The sequence below is a fragment of the Diadema setosum genome, chromosome 1 (assembly GCF_964275005.1).
Source record: "Diadema setosum chromosome 1, eeDiaSeto1, whole genome shotgun sequence".
Classification (NCBI taxonomy): Eukaryota; Metazoa; Echinodermata; class Echinoidea; order Diadematoida; family Diadematidae; genus Diadema; species Diadema setosum.
Window position 1 is genome coordinate 825,215 of NC_092685.1, and position 19,348 is coordinate 844,562.

General features: G+C 37.0%; 1 protein-coding gene across 2 annotated transcripts; it reads left to right on the forward strand.

Annotated features, from left to right (window-relative positions):
- The first annotated feature begins 207 nt into the window (after positions 1-207).
- Positions 208-17,148, forward strand: LOC140233039 (dynein axonemal assembly factor 10-like). 2 transcript variants are annotated; one of them, XM_072313158.1, is made up of 9 exons: positions 208-392; positions 869-1,043; positions 2,694-2,794; positions 5,998-6,128; positions 7,246-7,347; positions 9,212-9,327; positions 11,611-11,745; positions 12,812-12,909; positions 14,175-17,148. In XM_072313158.1, exons 2-9 carry the CDS (start codon positions 870-872, stop codon positions 14,380-14,382), a joined length of 1,065 nt encoding a protein of 354 aa, XP_072169259.1. In that variant the 5' UTR covers positions 208-392; position 869; the 3' UTR covers positions 14,383-17,148. The 2 variants fall into 2 exon arrangements, with proteins under 2 accessions (XP_072169259.1, XP_072169251.1); XM_072313150.1 differs by having other exon boundaries at positions 208-1,043.
- Positions 17,149-19,348: the final 2,200 nt, after the last annotated feature.

Genomic DNA, 19,348 nt, shown 5'->3' on the forward strand with positions numbered 1-19,348 from the left:
ATATAATAATATTGAAATTTTCATCACCGTTTCTGTAAGCTGCACCTGCAGCTGCAGAAATAGTGCAAGGCCATATGCGGCAGGCAATGAAGTAAATGTATATCAGCGAAAAATGAACACCGGCCATTTCGAACTGTGGTACAATGTACACCACCGAACTAAAACATCGCTCGTCCGTCCTGTAACCCAGGCCCAGGTTCACACCAAGACTTCGTAGATTCTTCCTTCGGCATCGAGTCAACTCTCTCGAGATCGAGCACCCTGCTGTTTCTGGCATTTTATGCACCGTGGGCCACCTGGCGCTGGGGCTAGATTGCAGATACAGCTCTACATACCGATACAGCAGGGTGCCGGTGCCCGCTGCCACCATACCAGCCGGCTCCAGCCCGGGGGTAGTTGCATGGAATGATGGATGCGCGATGATGCAGAGTGGATTGGAATGGAGTGTCTGTTAGACATGTGTTAACTTGAATCTGTGGCGAAAGAGCTAAACGTTATATAAAGTTACATAAAACCTCTAGACGTTCTAAATCAAATGCGTACATTGGCAACTTTTTTTGGTCAAATAACAATCATAACATCTAGAGAACCATCTTAAGTTATAGTGTCATACTCGTAGTGATCTGGCTAATTTACAGCTAGAAATCAACCATCGACAGTGATCGAAGTGACAAAAATATTCACAAGTCTGATTTCATTTTGAAAGTGGTAATGTACATCAGTGGCTGTGGCTAGATTCCTCGCAAGCAAGAGTAGAACCTTCTTTAATTTTTGGCTTAAAGCTATAGTATAAGCTACAACCAACGCAACAAAGGTGTGTCATCTATACTTTTTGTGTTTTTGTAAGAAGAACTCGGATTCTTTGCAGAATGGATAAGCCACAAATCATCCTCCATGCCAGTAAATCTCTGAACATCACACTGTTTGATGTGAAGTGGATTCCAAGGAGTGCTCGTTTTGTTGTCCTGGGATGTTACCCCAGACAGACTGGTGCACTTCAAATCTATGAATTGGATCAGGGAGATGTGAAATTAACCAAAGAGGTAAAGAATTCCCCTTGATTTTTTTTTTAATTGATTTGAAGGATAAAAGTCAGAAATAGATTTTTTAAGTATTGATTTTGGATGATACAAATGCTTTTAGTACGGTACATCAAATGTAGGCCTCGCCCAGTATAATACAATTAAGGCCCTACAATTAATTGGCTTGTGTAATGGTGTTTATGGTAGGCATACCGTTTGCATGCACGCAGTTATAAAACTTGACTGATGTAAACACAGATCAAATGAGCACACAAAAAAAGTGAAGAGTGGAGACAGGCACACATAATGTAGATGACAGACTGAACCATGACTGAGTACCGGTAATCAGTGCTGGCTGGTCAAGGAATATTAGAAAAAAAAAAAACTAAAGCTACTGTAAAAAGATATGTGGGGAAGGGGGGGGGGGCTATGGGTATTTCCACATTAAAAGGGTATTATTCAGGGATGTGTTTCCAATATGCATCTTTCAGAGCACTTTAGTGTGAGATACATGAAACTTTGGCCCCAAATTGCCTTAAACAAACAGTCTTGGAATTTTTGTCAAATTATTATAATTTTTTTTTTTTTTTTTTTGGGGGGGGGGGCAATGTAGGGCCTATGTTGGACAGATAATATGTACACTTTTATTATATGTAGGTCAAATGATGATATTGAAAATTTGTTGTTTTTCAACTGAATGGTTTGATATCAATTGATTCGAAAAAAGTGAAGCCCTCAGACTGTATTTCATGCCACTTCTAGACTTAGTTGTGAATGTATGACTCCACATGGACGGACCAAATTGTGATGTTTTGTAGTTTTGAAATTATCAGCCATACACATATATTTTAATTATATTTTTGTGTACAAACCAATGGTTGTTGTAGGATAACATTGCCTTTCCAATAATAAGCATGTACCTGTAGGCCTACTACTACATTTTATCACATTTCCATTTCCATAACTTTTGTATGAATTCATTTTATGTCCGAGTGTAATGATACTACTTACTGTTTTTATTCTTTCTGTTGGGCTTTTGTATACAGGTAGATTTGAACATGGTATGGAATTACAGTACAAATAAAGATAAGGTACTCGGTGTGAGGTATTATATTAAATGGGTTAGTCAAATACCGGTTAGTGATTGGCTAAACACAGTCACGTGATTGAGGCACATTCGTTATGTTCACCCATGGGCGAACATTTTTGCTATGTTCTCCCATGGGAAGACATTTTCACGTAACAAATGACAGAAGGCCTAGGACCGCGCGCGCACAGTGAATTTGGCTCTGCAGCTCTGCAACAGGCGAGCGAGCGATCGAGTGCGTTGTGCTGGTGGGTGACGTTGACGTATTTGACTAACCCATATAATATAACAGATGATGACTTTTGTTGTTGGGAACATGTACCAAACGTTCCACCCTCAGGGTTTGAAATGCTTTTTCGGGAGGCTATAAGTCCCTCGACTTCGTCTCAGGACTTATAACCTCCCTCAATAGCATTTCAAACCCTTCGGGTGGAACATTCGGTATGTTCCCTCCCCCGCCAGTCATCATCTATATTATGTCCTAAAATGTAGGCAGATGACAGCTTACCAGTCTGGGATAAAAATAGAAAGGAAATTTATTATTTGTTGACACATGACTTAATTGGCTTTTTTCTAATCTCCAGGTTGAGAAGCCTGAATCATTAAAATGTGGAACCTTTGGTGCTGCCAGCCTGAAGCAACGCCATTTTGCTACAGGGGATTTCAAAGGCAATATGACAATATGGTAAGACAAAGATGACCTAAATATCATGGGTACAAAGTCCAATTTGGTGTTCAACATCACACCCATGAAGTAGATTTTAGTAAGAAGTTTCCAAATGTGACCCTGCATCACAAAACCAACAAAAAGTAGCCAGACATGGATTTTTAATTAAGAGCAGATTCTGAATGATGTGTAACTCAATTCAAATGGACTCTCCTAACCTATCCTAAAATTGGAAAGAAAGCACACACTTCAGTGGTAAGTGTGAACTGAGAAAAGAGGCTCTGAAGTACAGGGTCTATTCAAGTGTTTAATCTTTACCAAGCCATGCTAGCTGTGCGATAAATGGAACAAAAAACAGGATGTTAACCACTGGAGCAACAACAATAAAGGGATTATCAGATTAAGCTGAAATTTAGCATGCTTCATTAACACATTAATGTAAATTATTAATGCCGACTTTCAAAGCAGTAGCATGATTCTTTCCAAAGTTATTGTAACTGTAAGTGAAGAGTATGGACAGGGTTTTTACGTAATGAAAAGAGGACTCTTATGAGAAACACCTAATCAAACTATTCTACCAAAAAGTGTTTGAGGAAAAACTGCTGGAAACACAATTTTCTGTTCATTTATGATCCCAAATATTAGTATAATGTAGAAGAAGACTTGTTCTTTCAGAAAATGTGAAAAACTCAAGATTGGCTGGGTTGACCCATTTCACCTATTTTCAGTCCTAACACAAAATCTGTGCATGTGACTTTTTGTTGGTTTTGTGATGCACGGTCACAAATTGGTCAGACTCTGCCACCACTCAGATGCCACATGTTGACATAAAATTAATTCTATAGGATGCAAAGTTTCAAACAGTGGGCTAGTGCTACAAATTGCCTGTGTGAAGTGCATAGAACACTTTGTAAGTCAACTTTATCTGAGATTTGATGGACTCTCAATAGCCATTTTGTTTTATTCATCCCAGCTTCATTCATATCATTATGTTCTACCCCCAAATGAACCCAGGACAACAAACTACCTACCAGGTATTCTTTAAGGGTCACCCATTCACAACACTTAGCCGAGCTCAGCAATCCTTCCTTTTGCTCACATACTCCAGAATGGCTAAGCCCAAATTATGTTGCAGCATAGACTGGTTAAAGAGTTAATTCATCTAAGTAATCCCCCATGAAAAACAAATGTCTATCCTGATGTTTATTTATTTCAAGTGTATAACTATCCACCATCTCAGCAAATGAACCAATGTTGACTCCAATTACTAGTATCTGAGATCTCATCTTCCTTGCAAATTCTTATTACCAATTATGTATGAAACTCCATGTAGCTAATCAATGGTTGAAATCCATGGCTAAATGTTTTTTATGTTCTGAAATGGGCTGCAGAGGAGGCAAAACAGCTCTGATACCAGTTCTCATATACAGTGAAACCCCGTTATAGCGAGTTCGCTTATAACGAGGAACCGCTTTTAACGAGGTAATCACGTCGGTTCCATTTTTCTTTGAGTGTAAACCTATGGTAAAACGGATCGGTTACAACGAGTTCGGTTATAATGAGATTCCGGTTATAACGAGGACATATGCGGTGCGTCATGATAAAGAAACACATAAGCAATTTGATCGGATACAACGAGGTTCCATTTCTTGACCTGCTGCTTTCAGACACGCGACAGACGAAACATTGAAACCGAATCCACGCTATCCTTCTGTTCTCTTTCTCGTTCTGCAGAGTCATTCTAACCACATAGCGCGCGCATGTATCACGATTTTATATGTGCATAAACACGTGAGCTTTATTGTAGCGATCCTCATGCCGTCCCTCTATCAATGATCTGAGGCGGGAAGAGGAAACAAATGTGCTAGGCTCAGTCGTCCCGCCGTTATCCCTCTTTTATCCTCCATTATCAGTGACAAATATAATGCTGAGTACCGTTCTTTGCATGTTTTCTTATAAACCATGCGATAAGACACACGGATACCGCCCGATGTTCTTCAGTCTTTGAACATAATTATTTGACTTTTTTTTTTCGAGATACGCGTACGCGGCCTACTTGATAGCTCAAACCAGTCGGTAATGTGAAAAAAGAAAAATACTCATTCAAAAATGTTTCATAGTGAAACTGGTGACAGAACATGGAGATATATGTTTTTGGAATGCATGGCCAGCTTATCATAATCCTTTCCATATTAGTTCCGACTTCCAGTTGTTTTGCTGGTTGGGAAACATTGATGTGTACACTACGTAAGAGATTACAGGAGAAATAATTAATGAAATCATCGTGATGTTCGTTATTATTTCACACTGTATTTTACAAATGAATGATTTCATTATTTCAGAGTGGTCCGTTATAATGAGGAAGAGATAGGCGTAAAAGGGATCACGAATTCAACAATGTCGTGTACCTTTCAAGAACGCATGTACAAAATGCGAAGAGATTTGGGGGAGAAAAATACAAAACGCAGCCTAATAATTAATGTAATCATCGCGATCCCGCTGGGCGCACGCAGCGTGAAATAAGTTGAGTAATGCATGTTACTCTGCTTGCACCCATGTTCAGAAAAAAAAGTAACAAACGTTTTTAATACAATGTGATTTTGTTTCTTAAAATTTTATACTGTGTTTCACAAACGATATTTTCATTCTTTTAGAATGGTTCAATACTCGAGGACGAGATAGGTCTAGAAAGGATTACAAATTCAACCCTGCCGTGCACTTTTCAGGAACGCATGCACAACACTCGCGAAGAGATTTTTAGGAAGAAAAACAAAGAACGCGTTGTCAACCCTTCTTTTTTTTTAATTCTTTTGGTATCAACTCAGAAATGGTTCCTTTTTATTCTTTCTCAATGATAATGATCCATTTACTTGTGTAATAACAACGCAAAGACTGCTCATAAGTTTGATTGATTGGTATGTGATTCCATGCTTATGTTTTTCTTTGTTTTTAGTGCCTACGGTTATAACGAGGAACCGGTTATAACGAGACAATATCGGCGGTCCCACGGACCTCGTTATAACGGGGTTTCACTGTATAAATTTTACTAGACCAGTTGTACATACTAGTTGTACATATCAGTTGTACATGACTGACTTAAAACCAGCAGTGTAAATAGCAGTTTGAGCAATCGATTGAAACCACATTGAAAATGGATCCTGTCCTTCTTTAGACATTCACACAGTGTAAAATGATTCATTTTTGTGATCTTTAATTCACAGGGATTTAGAGGACCTGCAAAGACCAGTTTACTCTGTGATTGGACACAAAGAAATCATTAACTGCATTGATGGTGTAGGTGGTCTAGGTGTTGGAGAAGGAGCACCCGAGATTGCCACAGGAAGCAGAGATGGTATGAGTAACAATAATAATAATGATGATGATGATGATGATGATGATGATGATGATAATAATAATAATGATAATAATAATAATAATAATAATGATAATAATGATAATAATAATAATGATAATGATAATAATAATAATAATGATAATGATAATAATAATAATAATAATAATAATAATAATAATAATGATAATAATAATAATAATAATAATGATAGTGATAATAATAATAATAATAATAATAATAATAATGATAATAATAATAATAATAATAATAATAATAATGATAATAATAATAATAATAACAATAATGATAATAATAATGATAATAATAATAATAATAATAATATGATAATAATAGTAATAACAGAAGGGGTATTTATAATGCCTTTTGCCAATCAGTCTAGGTGCTCAAAGGGCATGAAAAAGCTGTCACACAGCATAAAAAAGAGAAAGAAAGAAAGAAAGAAGAAATTAAGTTAGTAACTAATCATATGCTATATGAAATAAGGTGTGTATTCGTTTCTCACAATTTTTCACGCTCGGCCGGGAAAGATGAGTTTTGCAAGTTTTTAATCCCACAGATTCAAGGCATTAACTAGTGAAAAATAAGGCAAACAAACATGAGTTTTTAGTTTGAACAAAATGCATTAATTTCCACTTTTACAGTAGTACACATTTGTTAAGGAAGCTTGTTCCAGAGAGAGGATCCTGCATGAACAAAAAACCTATCGCCCCTCATGGTTTTTGTTTTTGGAACAATGAGGCCAGTGTATACAAGAATGGAGTGATCTTGCTGGAGTGTACAGATGAAACACTGGGTGGCAGGATCTCATTAAAAAGCCTAGCAGAGATAAACTTAAAAAGGCCTAAGCTGTTGTAATTTCTTTGCTATTGTTTATGTAATTAGAGCAGTGCTGGACATTAGCACTTGTCTGTTTGCCTGGGGCATGTAAAATTTTGCTGTTTGTATGTTTGGCAAGTGAAACTGTAGCAATGCTGAAACTTACTTGCCCAATCATGCAAGTAAAATTTTGATTTTGATATAAAAGTCAGAATCTCTTCAAGTCAATATATCAAATGCTATTTACCGCCATATTCTCTGTGTCTGTCTGCCATAGGCTCTGTGAAGATCTGGGACCCAAGACAGAAGGACAAGCCTGTAGCATGTATGGAGCCTGCTGAAGGGGAAAGCAAGAGAGACTGTTGGGCTGTGGCTTTTGGTCGGTCCATTTAATCAGTTGTCATTTGTTGCAGTGTGGGATTATGTTTTAGTATGTTTTAACTGTCCATGTCCATCTTACACTTTAAATATTGTATGTATCTCCTTTTTGACTGCAAAAAAAAAAAGAAGAAATCCAGACATTGTCATGTTTGTTATACCCCCGCCACACATAGTGTGAAGGGGGTATATAGGAATCACCGTGATGTTGGGCGGGCGGGCGGTCGGTCGGTCGGTCTGTTTGCAAAATCTTGCGTCGCGAACTCCTCCTACAGTTTTGAAGCAATTTAAATGAAACTTAGAGTAAATGATGATATTGAGGGATAGATGTGCAAGACATGTTTTTTGTGTTTATCGGACAGTGTGTTGCCATGGTAACCATAATTTTACCAAAACCTTGTGAATTGAATAACTTCCATAGTATTTAAGCAATCAATTTCAAAATTGGTATCAATGATGATCTATAGGTGTAGTTATGCAAGACACTCTTTGTGTTTGTACTTGACAAAGCGTTGCCATGGTAACTGCATGTTTTCTTCGAAATCTTGTGGAGTGAACAACTTCCACAGTTTTGAAGCAATTGAAATCAAATTTGGTAGGCATTATGGCCTTGAGGCATAGATGTGGAACACATAATTTTTGTGTTTGTCGGACAAAGCGTTGCCATGTTATTCATAATTTTACCAAAACCTTGTGGATTGAATAACTTCCACATCATTCAAGCAATGAAGGTCAAATTTAGTATGTATGATGATCAGGAGGTGTAGTTATGCAAGACACCAATGTGTTAATATAAGAAAAATGTGTTGCCGTGGTAACCACTCATTTTTGTATCAAATTGAACCATTTAATCTATGAAGGTGAAATTTGGTGTGTATGATGCTCTTTAAGTGTAGTTTTGCAAAATGTCCTTTGTATTTGTATCGGACAATGCGTTGCCATGGTAACTGCATGTTTGTTTGTTTTTTAATCCTGTGGAGTGAACTTCTTCCACAGTTTTGAAGCAATTGAAACCAAATTTGGTAGGCATTATGGCCCTGAGGTATAGATGTGGAACACATAAATTTTGTGTTTGTCACACAAACCGTTGCCATGGTAACCACAATTTTACTAAAACCTTGCAGATTGAATAACTTTCCATCATTCAAGCAATTAAAGTCAAATTTAGTATGTATCAAGATCTAGAAGTGTAGTTTTGCAAGACACCAATGTGTTAGTTTAAGGGAAATGTGTTGCCATGGTAACCACTCATTTTTGTATCAAAATAAACCATTCAAGCTATGAAGGTCAAATTTGGTGTGTATGATGGTCTTTAAGTGTAGTGATGCTGGGAAAAAGCATGTTTCCATTTGCTGTAAGTTTTATACTCAGTGTCAACTCTGTAATTGTACAGTAAACTAAAATTATTCTGTTTCCAATTCGACAAATGCACAAACTTGGTATTAATGTCATTGCCCTCATGACATCACATACTATAAAGCAACACTAGGGGCGGGGGTATTAATCACCTTCAGTGATAATTCTAGTTTAAAGATATGAATGATCTTGCAGTTTGATTGTACCAATCTTTATGAGAATTGATATATCATACTATGTCAGAATTATTGTTCATCCAGCAATCATATGTCTGTATTACATATACAGTTATCATAGAATTGACTTGTGAATAAAAGTCAAGGCAATAATGAATGGACAAGTAAATAAGTGATGAAAGTCTAATGCAATATAATGTTATTTAGAGTGTTGAATTGATATTCATATTTTCCTAGATCAATAGAATGTTTTCATTAAAGTTGTATATTCCTGTCTGTAGATCATGGTCATAGGTTATGAAATGAAACTCCCAAAGCTTGTCTTTCTTGTAGGACATGCACATAATGATGAAGACCGCTGTGTGGCAGCTGGCTATGACAATGGAGACATCAAGCTCTTTGATCTTCGCAACATGTCACTGAGATGGGAGACCAATATCAAGAATGGGGTTAGTTTGTCTTAGTCTTGTTTCTTTGTTTGTTTGCAGGCTGTCAGCACAAAAAGAGTGTAGTTGGATCTTTTAGAGCACCTTATTTTTTCTCTGCCTTACTGAAAATATGAAAGAATTCGATACTGTTTTTGATACTGTTCAAGTCTTGAGTTCAAGGATCAAACATTCATTAGGCTTAATGTGTTAAAATGTCTGTACAATGTATATATAATGCCGATCCATGTTCAAATATTACTGTGAAAAGGAGAAAATTAAATTGAACAGAAGGCCAGAAGTTTCATTACAATCAGGCCTAAATTAAAAAAAAAAACCAAAGAATTGTGGAATTTTGATGTTTCATGTGGTTGCAACCACATTTATGCAAATTTATAGAGATGATGCCATCGTGTCAGAATCCTCCCACTATTGTATGCACAAAGACATAACCAAAATTATGCTTTAGGATGATAATTTAGCAACTGCATCCCCAACCCCATTACATGCCATCATTGTAAATTCTATCATAATGTAGTTATTTGATGCATTTTTTTTTTCTTCAGTTTTGTATAGAAACATAAAATTTGGTTAAGATTTGAGAGCCAGTAACATCCTTTCCTCATCTGATCAAGCATGTGGAGATGTTTCCCTGTCGTGGACAAAGTGAAACTAAAACATCCCACAACAATTTGAATTCTGATTTTACTAAAACTTCCAGTATCTGTTAGTATGACTTTATTCTATATAGGGCAAGTCCAAGCTATTTGATCACACAAGACTGAAAATTCAAAATGGGTCAATCTACATAAACTTGGTATCATTTTAAAGCTAAGAAGTTAAAATACATGAATTTCAAAAAGAAAAAGTAAAAATCCTTCCGCATAACTAGCAATGAATTAATTAATCTGCATAAATTAAAATTTAGAGTAACGTGTGGGACATTCAAAAATTCTGCATTTTAAAATATATCTTTTAATTTTTACAAGTTTTTATGAAAATAAGTATGGTGACCTTAAGTCTGACTAACAAGTTATCATGACTGTGATTTTCAGTTTCTCAACTGATTAAATATGCAAATGAGGGATGGGCCAAAATTAGCATGTCCCACGCGTTACTTTTTTAGGTCATTATTTCTCATTTGCATAAAAGTTAATGATTTAATTGACCTGAAACTTTCAAAAGACCAAATTCACAATGGACCTAATCATATCCAAGAGATAAAAAGTTAGTCTGATAAATCTCATACTTGCAATTTGCAATTAGATTTAGTAACGCGTGGGACATTTTAGTAACGCGTGGGACGATTTGTGTACAAGTCAATGGAAGTGTACGAAATCTTAGTCTTCTATTGGAAATGTGTACATTATTGAGGGATTTTTTGTAATTTTCTGAATTCTGACTTGAAATTTGGTGAAAAACTCCACTTTGGATAAATAATTCACAAAAGATCATTACATGCTATTTTCAAGGTCACATTCAAAGTCAAATGTCAAAAAATAAAGGATAACACAGGCATTTCATATTTTTTATTATATCTATTGTTTTGGTGGGTCTAAATCATTTGAATTTGCAAGAATTTATTAGAAATACATCTATTTAGATAATTAGTACCCCATATTAAAGTTTCTCTGAGCATATGTGCAATTCACATCACAATATTCATAGTGACAAAAATGTCCCACGCGTTACTTGTCCCACGCGTTACTATACCTATCTTTCTATAATTGACCTTGAGAGAAAACAGTTTCATGATTTTTTCTGAAATGTTTTGTTTCAGGTACAGTAATTGTAGGAAAAGATGTTTGTAATGATTTTATAGTATACCAAGTATTTTCACAATAATTGAGATAAAAGTAAAAGAAGAAAAAAAGGACAATTTTTATGGTCCCACGCGTTACTGGAGAATAAATTTGCATAAATTGAATACTGAATGCGTGATTCTCATTATTTCTATTGTTTTGAATGAAGATACCTACTAGCTATCAAAAGCAACCCAACATATGAAGTTTCAATCTTAACAGTGCAATATAGGGCTAAATCTTCTTGTGATGTCCCACGCGTTACTGGTGCAAAATAGCTTGGACTTGCCCTATATTATCTTTTTTTCAGTATAGCTTACTCAATATCAAGCCACCAAGTTTGTGGTACCCTTTTGACTGAGAGTCCACACTATGTGATCTGCATGGTACTTATGATAGTAATCTCACTGACTGGGGACTTGCCATTTGAAATATTATGCCACAAGCTTCCATGTTAATGCTGCAGTGTTGACAGAATGCTTTTCACTCTGCGATTTTGGAACAGGTTTGTGGCCTGGAGTTTGACAGAAAAGACATCATTATGAACAAACTGGTTGCCACCACACTTGAAGGAAAGTACCATTTGTTTGACGTGAGGACACAACATCCAAAAACTGGCTTTGCTTCTCTCAGCGAAAAGGTAATTTGTCAGTCTGAGGCTGGCAAAACTTCATTTTTAAGATAACAATTCTCGGGTTGAAGTCAGTTGTGTCAAGTCACACCATTACAACAGAAAGTGATTAAGATAAGAATTTCAGTGTACATACCGGTAATCATAAAAAGAGTCCATATTGTTGTATAGCGGTGCAACAAGTGGTGAATTTTCTGGTAGAATGTAAGCATTATTATTCCAACCATGTATGCTTGGCCAACTTCATGACACCAGTTGAACCAAAGTAAGTTTGTAGTATTTGTATACATGGGCACCATGCCCTGTTTAGAGACCCCTAGGGGTCCCAGAACCCTCAAATTAGAGAATCTTTAAAATATCTTCTTCCTTAAAATCAGAAAAGACAGAGTTGAAATGCTGAAAGTGTAGTGTATGTTTGTTTGTAAGCCAATTTTCACACTTTCATCTTCTTGAAAATACATTGTCGAATTTGTCAGAAAACTTGGCAAGTGTTGTAGGGTGGTGGATAATATATTTGTACAAATACTGATAATGACAGTCTTCTATATAATCAGAAATGCTCTAAGTAAATACATATTTGTGAATATACTTTCAAATTTGTTTGTGGCAAATCCAGGGCCTGGAAGTGAATCTTGGTGCAGTTTTTACATTTCTATCATATCTTTTAAAATGCATGGTCAAATTTTCTGCAACTTGGCAGGTGTTATTGCTAGTGTCATAGAATATACAGATAAACACCATGCCCCCCGTAAGCCCTCAAAACTCCCCAGGTTTGCTCTGATCTTGAGTAACAACAGTCTGCGAGAATGCATGGAAGGTAAATTTTCAATACCCAGGTGAGTGCTATTCTCCTGGGTCTCTTGCTCTTTCTCGAAGCTGACATGTACATCAAAAGAGTCTATCTGACCAAGAAACTGGTGTGGCCAACACAATTTGTCAGGATAACAAGTTTATTTACAATGGAGGCAAACAAGAAAAAGCTAGGTTTAATTATTTGCCTTATTTATTGTAATTGCTACACAACCCTCACTACATTGTTAGCCACCTTATTTCCTTCTGTTGTTGATTTAATCAGGCACACAAGTCTACTATCTGGAATGCACGCCATCTTCCACAGAACAGGGATGTCTTCATGACCACAGGGGGTTCAGGCACAGTGAACCTGTGGAAATAGTGAGTTGTTTTATAGCTTTGTATAGCATTATACAGCATTGTCACATCAGATTCATGAAGGCTGCAACCACTAATGTAGTTACAGGAGTTGAAAAGGAAAGAATTGTTGTGTCAGCATATAAATGCCATCTTCCATGAAGTTCTATGCCTACTAGCATATCAACATGAAATGAGTAATTGTTCTCTGTTAGCTTAAGTCCCAGTACACTACAAATGTCCTTATGGAGTCAAGAGGTAATGTTTGCAATGACACAGCTATGGTTGTTGGGAGACCACTTCAGAGCTTTATTCACAGGTTGGTAGGCCCAACTCTGTGCAAACTAATGACACCTCTGCTTATTCTGATGTTAAAGTGAAAACATAGTTCTGGTAATGGTTTGAGATCCTGTCTTGCACCATTTCATATTTGCTTGCAATATATTGAAAGAGTCTACCAAGAAACTTACCTGGCTGACGCGATTTTCCGAGATGATGAGTTGTTACGGAGTATTTTGAGATCAGAAGTGTAGAATAGTAGAAGTCGGTATACCGACTTTTATTCCAGATGGATCGAGGCCAAGTCGGTCTCAGGGACAACTCAGCCCTATTTTGGACAATTTACATGCAGTTTGTGATTACCATATTCTATTGATTGCAGGTTTTACATGTTTAACTTTAAACCAGCTTTAACCGTTTGATTTTTAACTCTGAATGTATTATTGTCATGTTTTCATTTAGTTATCTAAAAATGTAAGTTATGTAATTGCACATGAAACATTGAATGGTACATATCTTTTCGTAGTCCATACATTGATTGATTGACAAGAAAATTGTGGTTGCCAGGAACAAGTACTGCTTAAATGAGGAACTGCAGAAACTTCAAAAACTGCAGATACCCCACATTCTAACAGGATCCCCAGAAAATGAAGATATATGTGTGATACACATATGTGTATTTTCTTCAAAACAAAAACTTTTTTTTTTTCACATTTGTGAGTGATTACATGCAACTGTGTAACAATAACATGGATAGTCATGTACAGCTTTTGTGTATGTACACTGCGAGAAAGGGGCATTGTTGTGTGCATGTGTGTGTACAGCATGTCTGTGCTTTTTACACATTGAATAAGCTTATGAGGAAATCCATGCACAATGCACAACACTATAGAAAGTTCTTGCATGGTTCAAGCAATTTGTCTGTGCACTCCAATTCTTAAAGAGTGTGAGAAATTGTTATCATTTGATGAAGTTTTATCCTAAAATTGTTTTCCTCTTTCCTCATTTAGTGAGTATCCAACATCACGAGTTACTAAGGACTCCAATGGTGTAGACATGGGTGTGGTTGGATCCGTCTCTCTACTCCAGAATGCCACACTCTCCACTCAGCCAATAGGAAGTTTTGACTGGAGTCCAGACAAGGCAGGACTAGCGGTCTGCTCTTCCTTTGATCAGCAGGTCCGAGTGCTCATCGTCACCAAACTCAATACATTATGATGACACCAGGGATCGGCATAGGATTATGCCAATATGACTGTTTCATGAAAATGACTTCTATCTGTATGCAATGGTGACAGACAATTCAGGGCAGTCATTGTCTTTTGAGTAGGTTTCCCTTTAATAACAGCAGCTCTAGTTGACTGCCTGGAAGCCATTTTGTTTATCTCATCTTTAACTTTGCATGTAGTGTGATAATGCAGTGATGAAAGATGTCTCATTCATATCTAGTCTAACATTTGAAAGAAAACTGTTTTTCATAGTAGAGTGTTGTGTAAACCTTGATTTACAGAGCAACAAAAGTATTGTGTGTCATTATGGAAATTTCCTGTAGAACCATCCATGTATATACACTATTACACTTTGCGTCATCCTTCTATCTGCCGTCCAACTTACAAATACATGTACATTGAGCAAGTTTGCAGAGATATTGCTAGAGAGTGAAATTACTTAGGATAGATTGTAATGTATAAATGTTAAGCCATGACAAATGAGGTGATGTTTGAATTTATTCTACTTTTAACCCGTTGAGGACAAGTCCCGAGTATACCCGGGCAGGTGTCTATGGGAAATGCATGTTGTAGCAAAATCAGTCCGTCCTCCACGGGTTAAGAAAGAAACTGACAAATTCAACATGCACAGTAGCTCATTTGAGAAGATTAGTTGATATGTTTACCACTTGGAACTTGTGTCATGGCTTCTTTTTTTTTCATTTGCCATTCTCCACAATAGTGAGAATACATGTCTGTAGTGGAAAACCAACACTATGGCACAACGGCATCATTTGATATGTCACCTTGTTGTGACTACAAACTTTTGTACTGTACCTGATAGTTTCTGCTCCGGCAATAAATTTTGAGTGAGAATCATTCCATTGATAAGTGATTTTACTACATGCGACAAACAGACATCATAATGCCAGTGATTCTAAGAACATGTTGGTCTAGCCTTTGAGACAATGTATGCACTATTCATACTCGGTTTCCTATGTTTGATATGAAGAGACACACCACACTCTAACATTTCTGCAAAAGATGCTTGCATTGCAGCTTGTATTGCCCTTCTATACAGAGCAAATCAATATGATTAAGGGTAAAACTTCCCCTTACTCTTGCTGTTGCTATTTCACTCTTTTCTTTTCTTTATCCCTCTGTTGTTCCTTATCTTGTTTGATGTTGCCTCCCTATTCATCCTTTTCCTTCAGTGGTTGCCCCTTTGGTCCTCAGGATTATCACTGACCCTCCTCTGCCTTATGTCTGTCCACCCTCCTGCTCTAATCCCCCTCCATTTACCTGTTGGGCTCCTTGCCCATGACCTCCTACCCTCTCCTTTTGTTTTCTGTGTTCTGTGTCCCTAGCCTGTCCCTGACTGTTCTTGTTGTTTGAAGTCCTTATATACAGTGTATGAATGCTTTCCATGCCTGTTTGTCATTTTGCCTCTAACAGATTCTGCTAGGATCAAAAGTTCAGGCCCCTTTTGACTCCATTTAACTGCATTGGCTCGCCACTATTGGATGAGCAGTTTTCAGCAGCTTTATGTTTTTGCCACACTAAGGGTAAAACTGACGAGATTCTATGCTACTTGTACAGTTGTACAAAGAACAAGGTGGTGTTTACTAACATAATGTATGCATACATGTATATCACATCCAACCGCATTATGTTTGATCTCACAAGCTCATGAACAGAAATTGTGAGGTAGGGATGTGGGTAGAGAAAGAGGTAGAAAGATCCAATAATGGAGTGAGGTATCAACAATAACTGAATCTTCTTTATGAAAAGTGAGTCAATATTAAAGCAATGGACATTCTGCAAGCAATTGTTTAGCTTATCAATCACTACAGGGACTTGCCTCGTGTGCGATGTCAGCTCCCCATGGAAACTGTGCAGTCACCCTCCCTCCTTACTTTACAGTAGTCTGCAATGTACCATTTGTTTGAGTGTGTGTTGATTCTTGTGTACATAAAAGGTTTTTACTTTCCTATGATAAACAAGTTTGTGTTGTCATTTGTGGTGTACATGTACTAGTTCCTGCTCAGAATGGAGTGTTGCATCACATCGTAAAATTACAAGAAATGCATTCAAACTGTGAAGTTGACCATTGTGCATAGAAGAAATGTGCAAAATAATGCTGTAATAGCACAGTATCAATTTGGTAGTGACAAAAATGTGTGATGTTGGCCAAAGGTATTAGCTGGAAGTGAATATACGGTTGTACATGTACTACAGTCTGGAACATACCCAATTGTGGTTACTACATAATTTTTTCATGATCCATTATGGATAATTTACAAATAGGGCCACAGCAGTATCCTCTGATCTGTCATGCTAGAGTGAAACGCATGGAGCTTGTTGGGAAATACAGTGGCTAGGGCACAATCAAACCGCGTGTAATATTCCACCTACTCACTACAAGTACATGTATATCACAGGAAGGGCTCATTAGGAACAAAGGTGGATACACCAACTTAAGTTTGTTTACACTTTTGATCTCAAATGTACTCCAATAAACTCATTATCTTGAGAAATTGTGTCAGCCAAACAAGTTTCTTGGTCCATATAGACCCTTTTGATGTATTGCATTAAAATTCCAATTAGGGGAAGATGAAATTTGAGCTCTTTTGAAAAGTAACCATACATTATAATGCCATCACTTTTTTTGTCATGCAATTCCAGCACAAACCCATGGACTTCATGGTAGTGTGAAAATAACACCAGCACTGGTGATCAATAATTACCTCCGCCAAGGGAGGAGGTTATGTTTTCATTACCGTTGGTTTGTTTGTTTGTCTGTGTGCAAAATAACTCAAAAAGTAGTGAACGGATTTGGATGAAACTTACAGGAAAGGTTGAGAATGACAGATGTAACAAACGATTAAATTTTAGTAGTGATCCGAAATTTTGGGGGAATTTATGAAGGATTTTTTATATTTTGACAGGTAGGGTCAATGAACTTGGGAGTTCAAGCTGCGCATTTTTGAGGTTTTCAAATGCGCACTAAAGTGCGAGCTCTAGTTTCTGCTAATGCGAGGTGCGCAGCGCAGCTGATGGTTTATGACGTAACAAAGGCTTCTATATTGGGAAATCTGGCGATTTTTCAGCATGTATACCTGTGGGTGTGGAAATCACTGATCTCTATGGAAGAGCCCAAAGAGCTTTTCCCCAGTGGTGGAGGAGAAAAATCTCTTTGGGAAGAGCAAGATCATCTGTGGAAAGTAGCTGCTTGGCGGAGGTCTGCGCTCATAGAGTGCTTTTCTGGTTATGATTGGTATAGCTTACATTATCTGACTGTTGGTGTTGGAGCTCAATGGATTTCACACAGTTGTTTGGGAGATTATATATTCGTTACTGGGGTGACAAGAGCTTATCTCAAATTTTGGTGAAATCACTTTTCTGGATTTATAGTCAGATAATCGGTGAAAGCGATGTCCTGTCCAAATCCTAGCTATCTTACCAAAAAAAAAATTAAGTCACCATGTCATGTCAAAGGAAAGACGATCCCATTTGTGATAGTGCTTTGGCTGCCATGTTCTTTCGCTCTCTTGAACATTCAACATTTCAGATACACTATACATGTACGAGGTTATGTCACCCCAAGAGCAATATATACATATACGAGTGTATGCATGTATGTATGTGTTATATACATGATACAAATGTGTATATTATAGACCGTGACGCGAGAAAAGGGCCCTTAGGGCATTAAATACCGAAAATGAGTTTTTACCTCCACATTGTAGAAGGAACTCTGACGTACAGTATTTAAATATGCAAACCTTTTTCTGAAATTCCAATCCTAAATGACCCCATTTCGACATTCAAAAAAGCGTGTTTTATCCAAAATCCTGTCACTTTTTTGATGTGTCTATGGATGTGCGCGCAGTTAGCAGGTTGATCTTTTTTTTTGCGCGTATTGCTTTGTCAAACTTCCGCGCCGTTTTCTGGTGTTTGCGCGCAGCGGCGCTAAGGGCCTTTTTCTCGCGTCACGGCCCATATATATACATATGTATATGTATATTCAGAATGGACAGAAAATTTAAACAAGACCAATGAGCAGAAAGAATGAAGCATGCATTGATTACATGCATGTAGCATGGATCTAATCAAGGAGGTTTAAGAGATGGAGTTCCAAATGACTGTACATGTAATTATTCAAACAGTTATTCAAACAGTACAACAGAATTCCACAGGTGCATTTGTGCCGTTGATTGCCAGGTCTGATGCCGCCGTCTTGCTGAGCAATCTAAAGATTCATTTTGAGCGTTGACATAATGTTGGCTATACAAGTATTTTGCTTGTTCATTCATTATTAAATGAAATGAAATCTCACTTAATGACAAAGCATAAAAAAAAAAAGTCGGTCCCGTCAAGAAATACAGTGTATGTGCAAAAGTGTAAATCAGAGCTGTATCGCATGAAAATGTTTAAAACTGTACCCTCCTGGAAAGCCAGTTTTAGCACTTTTCCACTTAATTCCGACAAATAAAACTGAAATGGAATAATCTTATAATTCTTTATTCATAAATATATCAGATAAGTGGCTGGGCATGGCCAGTTGAGTAATTTTCATTTTTATTTCATCATTTTTTTGCACCGTTTCAATTTGCGCATCTCCGTGTCTTTACCATTACTGTATAATATATCACCTATCTTTTCTAAGTTGGGATGGTGAAATGTAATTACCATCACAAAGACATACATGTATGTTCCTTAGAAAGTGGCTGGTGATTATGCAATTGTCAATAGTATTCTTATCTGCGCGGCAAATCCAGTTTGGCACATGCTTCAAATATTTTCCAGTGGCGGCATCAAACATGGGTTCAAAGGAAATGAGACAGTTGTGACTCCATTCTCTTGAACCTCCTTGATCTAATGCACAAAGTATCTCTTCCTCAGACGGCTTTTTGAACAACAACAAAATCATACTCATAATAATACTCAAACACAAACGTGCGAGCAAACAGACA